Source organism: Neolamprologus multifasciatus, chromosome 7 (genome assembly GCF_963576455.1).
Source record: "Neolamprologus multifasciatus chromosome 7, fNeoMul1.2, whole genome shotgun sequence".
In the NCBI taxonomy this organism is placed as follows: domain Eukaryota; kingdom Metazoa; phylum Chordata; class Actinopteri; order Cichliformes; family Cichlidae; genus Neolamprologus; species Neolamprologus multifasciatus.
In genome coordinates, this window is record NC_140445.1 from 14379893 (window position 1) to 14385911 (window position 6019).

The following is a 6019-nucleotide window of genomic DNA, read 5'->3' on the forward strand; positions in this document are numbered from 1 at the left end:
ATGTAAGGCACATAACACTCATTCGGTACCTACTTTTAAATGAGGTAATTTAAGCATTTTATCAGTCACGGGAAATGGTGTATTTAAACAGAGGTTGGAGCTAAATTGAGTGTCAGCAGTAGGTTGTTTGGCCGTGTGCTAAACGGTGAACCAAGCCTAAACACTGTGAGGCTAATTGTCTCTGCCCTGTGTTCTCAGCGAGCTCTCCCATGGATGAGGTGCTGGCCTCACTCAAGCGGGGCAGTTTCCACCTGAGGAAGGCTGAGCTGCGGGTCTTGGGCCCGGATCCGGATGACGACAGCAACAATATCCTGGCTCAGATCCGACAGGGCGTCCGGCTTAGAAAGGTACGGACCAGACCGGAGCAGCAGCGTCATCCCAAAAGCTTCCCCCACTCGGCCGACGCTCTGACCCGCAGCATTCACGAGGCTCTGAGGAGAATCAAGGAGGCCTCTCCTGAGTCAGAGTCAGAGGATGAAGGTCTTCCCTGCACTGACTGGGAAAACTAATGCGGTTCAGCAAAGGAATCTTTTAACCCCCCCACCTTTTTGTTTTTTTAACACAAAGAGTTTAAACAAAGTGAAACCAAGTTAAGCAGGCAAGCCAGGGTTAAGTCACCTGGAGATTTCTTGGTGCAATTTGAACAAAAACCCTCGATTTTTCTTTTTTTTAATATATATTAGAGGATTTTTTTCTTACTCATGTACGCTGTTTGTAAAGATGGACCACTAATCTTTTTTTTTTTATGTCATTGCTGTGGCTCTCTGGGCGAGGATACAACCTCTGACCTCTCATCACGTCCGAGTCGTACTGTAGCTTGCTGTGACGGGTTTGTTTGAGGACACGAATTTTGCTCACAGTGATGGTAAACCTTCAGTCTGAGCGTTTACATTTTACTACACAACAAGCATTTGTACTGTACATCTTTTTAAAGGAATAGTTGGACTGAGTACATACGAGAGTGGTATTAACATTCATATTTACAAAATCGCCAAACTTTGACTTTGAGATGATGTTTTGTGTAATTACCCACGCAGTTTATCGGAATCAATTTGAACGTCCAGCATCTGTTTTAGGGCTTTAGAACTGTGAAAGCACCTGATTGCAGTACAAAGTGCCCCCAAATACTCTGAGGGCTGTTAGAAAATAATCCAGTCATTTTGCAAATGTGTAAAATCTCTGTTTACCTGCACCTCACACAGGATGAGACAGCTCGGCCGGTCATCAAAGACAAACGCAAACTTGTAGATTTGCTGCTTTTCAGCTCTAAATATGAGAATAACAGACCTGGGGCCAGATTTACTCGATGTGATGCTACTAATGCAACAATGTGCTGATAATGCTCATAATGTGCAAATCTAACCACCAGTTCAACCATTGCAGTCTCCTGAGGGCAGTGTAAACGAGCGGGTCAAAAACATGCAGAACGGACGAGGAAGCAAATAATCCAGCAAGTGTAGGTTTTCACTCTAAAACAGCTGAAGGAGAATCTATGTTTTGAGACAAAGGCGAACTCTTCTGTTAGAACTCGATGAAGTCTGCGTGGGATCTTGGAGTTTGGGACAGCTGTTCTTGGGATAATGGTCTCAGGCAGGACCAGAGTAAGGCCATCCCCAAACCATCTGTCTGTCAAATTTACTGTAACTGTAAATGTGCTCATGACTCTGTTTCACTCCTGCATGCTGCGTGAGGCTGCTCATATTCAGGACAAAGACAATAGGTTCAGTAAAATGACAAATTCAACTCAAAAATGCCTGAACTTAAAAAGCGTATTAGGGTCATATATGTACACAAATATGTGGTACATTTTTTAGAAAAAAGTGTCAAATGTACGAGGAAAAAAATGTACAAATTTACGAGAATAAAACTCGGAAAAAGGAATCTGTCGTTACACGTTTCCAGGTTAAGTTAGAAGAAATTCAGATATGTGAACTCCTGGGACTAATAAGCTATACAAATATGTTCGGTATGCCTTTTTTCAAGCATACCAAACCAACTCCATGCATTTAAAAGTCATCATCTGACCTGTACAGACAGCACTGGGATCATAAAGTTCAACACTGAAAAAAGACGTTCATATCAGCTATAACTTTGTTCTCATTTATGTCACCAACATGTAGATTCTGGGTGGTCCATTGCTGCAAATTGTTAAAAAAAATAAAAATAAAAAAGCTTATAAAGAAATGATATTAAATGTTCTCTTAACTGAAAGTCATTTAGTAATTTCCCTTGTAAAAATTGCCAATTATTGATAACAATAGAAGCACGTTTTTACATATGGTTTGATTAACGGGATATGTATGTATTATACGTTTTGGCATTACACTTTGCAGACGGTCCCTGTGTTGTTAGTCCAGGTCAGAGCGTGACTTGCGTGTCTTTTTATGAACATGCTGGAAAAAAGGTGTTGTTGTTGTTTTAATGAGTTATTGATCCCAGAAGATCAGCTGAACCTTGAAAAGTAAAGCGATGCTTTTTGACTGAAACAAAAGCCACAATTTTTCGAGTTTTTCTCTTAAATGTGTCGCTTTTTTTCTTCTTTGCACTCTGAACTGAAAAATCTGTCTAATACATAAACGATAAAGCCAGCCACAAAGAAAACCTGCCGGCGTCTTTTAGCTTGGTGCTGATGCAGACCAGTAGCACATCTGGCCCCTGGTGTTCCCGTCATAGTCACACTGTAACACTGTAATCATCAGCACACAAAGAGCTGTGGTTTTACATAACAAGCTTTATCTGTTGTTGTGCATCCTCGACTTCTTTTTTAAGGATGCCGTTAACACCAGGTCAGTATTTTGACAGATCTATACCCGTATGACATTTCTATTTTAGCTCCATTTGAAGTATAAATGATTTCTTGAATGTAGCTTTGGATGTTTTCTGTGTTTGGCAGAGTTTACTGTCCACCTCACAGATGGAAATATTGTTGGGACCAGATTCCCTTTCATTTGTTACTTTGATCTTGATTCATCATTGACAAATAGCAGAACCAAAAAGCAAAAAAAAGTAGATATGACTCACTATAATGGAGCTCGGCTCTTTAGATACAGATCCGCAGATTGTTATCGGTCTAGAATTTCACATTCTCTAAAGTAAGAGTTTGACTGACATTTCTTTCCTGTTTATTTCTGCTTTTGTGCTAGCAAACAAATTCATCCTAATTTTAAAATATAACTGCCTTTTAATCTCTTTATTGTGTTATTTTTTTAAAGAATTCAACAGTGCAAAATTGATCTGGCAAAAAGAAAATATTGACTAATATTGGTAAAATCGTTGGGTTTTTTTGTTGTTGTTTTTTTGGGGGTGTAGCGTCAGTCAAGAGGGGCCGATATCAGCTTGTAGTGTAATGATATTTGGCCGATATGTTGAAATTTTAGAATTTTATTTGTTTTTTTGTTTTTTTTGTTTTTTGTTTTTTGCTTCTTTTTTCTGTTTCATTTAGCATGTGATAGTTAGCTGCACATTAGCTAACCGTAACCTAGATATTTGACACATTTGAAGACATTGCTTTTGGCTTTAGGAAACGGTGATGGGTGTTCTTCCTTCTTGTCTTTATTTTTTACTATTATCTCATCACAATGAAAATAACCAGCATATTATTTTGTAATAATTCAGATGCTTTACACGGTGTGGCAGGGATTCATAGATGAGCTTTAGGAGTATGTGTGACGTTTCTATTTATTGTGCAGCGCTCATTTGTTGTTTTTACTGTCAGTTTCCTCACCTGAGAGATGCTGTCTTTCCACTGCCTTCTTTTATGAAAGATGTTTTCCGAGCTTGCTTCCTTACCTTATTTACTGGAGTTGCTGATTGTGTTGGTGTGTGTGTGTGTGTGTGTGTGTGTGGGGGGGGGGGGGGTGTTTTGGTTTGGTTTGTAATATCTGTTCAGAAAACTTGTTAACTGAAAAACTAATCCCACATTTTCCTCTTTGATAAGCCATGCACTGAGTGAGCAACATGTCATATATATATATATATATATATATATATATATATATATAAATAAAATAAATGTATGTCTTCTTTTTTCTTCCCACATATGCTGACATTGCACTGATAACATCAGTGCTGCTGTGTTTGAATGATTACCAGCTTAGCTTAGCATAAGGACTGAAAACAGCTAGCTTCTCTGTTTAAAAGCGATACTTAATGAGTTTTAGACGCTAGTTTTGTTTTGTTTTTTTATGATGTAATTATGTCAAAGCAGGACTGTTACTTGGCTGATTTTAAACACAGACCATCAAATTCTGACAACCCTGAATTTGGCCTTGTTTAAAGTAATAAATAGCTACACATAGCAAATGTTAGGGAAGTGTGTTTATGTTTCATGTGTCTGAATACTGGATTTTTTAAAATGAAAAATCTTTTTCGTCTCTAAACTAGCAGAAGTGGAAACACAGACTCAACAGTATCGCTCCTAAAATTCCTGTGGGGCTGTGTTCCAGTCTTCATGCTAAGCTAAGCTAACTGTAGCATTATGTTTTCTGCATACTGTATAACAGGAAGACAATTAGTCAACTGTCAGAGTAAAAGACTGCTGCTAAGTGTTAAAGTCATCATGAATAATTTGCACGCAGTTCCTCTTCATCCTGTTAGATTTTTTAAATATATCTGTATGAGTGTAAACCTTTGGCAGCAGATGATCTGACTTTCTCCTTTTTTCTTTTCTTTTTTCTTTTTTTTTAACTTTTACAGGGTTTTTTTAAGTTGTTTTTTTTTTCTTTTTTTTTTCAACCATTTTAACTCTGGTAGATTTCAAATTCCACCCATAACTCTTTGCCAGTTTAACCTTTACGACCTTATGCATGTGATTGGTTTGATGACAAACCAGTTACAACGTAAGTGCAATAACGAAGATTGGGGGGACTTTTAAGAATGATACTGTAATGAAATGTAAATCATGAAAAATATATCCGCATGCCTAAATGTATTGAAGTATTTATTGAAACTTCATATTTTAAAGAATTTTTAAAGCGTACAAATGTAAATGTACTTTAAGGTTTTCTTTTTGTTTCCTATCATGACATTCCTCTCTGCTTTCTAAAGGCCATTTATATATATATGTATATTTTTTCCTTTCAAAATAAAATGATGCACCAAAATGTTGTTTTTGAATCTTTCTTTAGAGTTTAATCACCACATATTATGCTGTTATCATTCTAGTCCATAATCCATTTACAGAATCCAAAAATCATATTTTTATTCACCTTCCTGAGAATCATTGTTTTCAAGTTTATTCCCACAGACAGACAATTAAACAACACGTCTGTGTTTTTATTAGTTTTAATAGCTCCCCTTTCTTAAAGAGGAAACCCACCAACCCAGGCTGCTAATCCAGAGCAGACACTGCTGAGGAGCTGTTCCCCATCATCCCCAGACTCTGCTTCTTCTTCGAGGCTTGAGGAGGTCCTCAAACTATTCTTTCCACAGCGTAGCTAAATCACCAGCACTCCATCCCCACTATACAGTGTGGGTACTGTTTCCTCCTGAGATGCATTATTTTGCCAGAATTGCTTTAAACCTGACCAAAATTCTTTGTCAGTGAACTGAAAGAACTCTTCCCAAACCTTATTTCAAATAGTTTTTTTCATATAACACCTAATCACAACATAATTACTCTCAAGGTGCTTTATATGACCCTACAATAATACAGAGGAAATCCCAGCAATCAGACGACCTCCTACAAGCAAGCCCTTGGTGACAGTGGGAAGGAAAATAATTTAACAGGAACAGGCATTGATGCATGTCTGTACCTGAGGTTTTGCTTCAGCTGCTGCCAGAGCTGCACTTTGCTTGGTCTGCCAGTACCTGATGAGTCCTTCAGTTTGACAGGTCCATTCAAAACACCATTAGAACATTGTGGGGACGTTTCCTGCTAGTTGAGATGCAAAAACAAAAACATTCATGGATTTAAATGCTTCAGGTTGACGTGCTGAATGCCTGGAAAAGTGACGGTATGCTGGTACTTAAATAGTCCAAAGAACAAGCTTTGAAATAGGACGCAAGTTAAAACTTAACC

The 6019-nt window shown here is 38.0% G+C and overlaps 1 protein-coding gene across 1 annotated transcript in view; it reads left to right on the forward strand.

Moving 5' to 3' along the window:
• The window catches only part of jmy (junction mediating and regulatory protein, p53 cofactor), a 31890-nt gene extending 27216 nt beyond the window's left edge, over positions 1–4674 (forward strand). The window contains exon 10 of the mRNA XM_085169268.1: positions 199–4674. Coding sequence (XP_085025394.1) covers positions 199–509 — 311 coding nt within the window. The 3' untranslated portion in view covers positions 510–4674. The remainder of the gene's footprint in view (positions 1–198) is intronic.
• The last annotated feature ends 1345 nt before the right edge of the window (positions 4675–6019 follow it).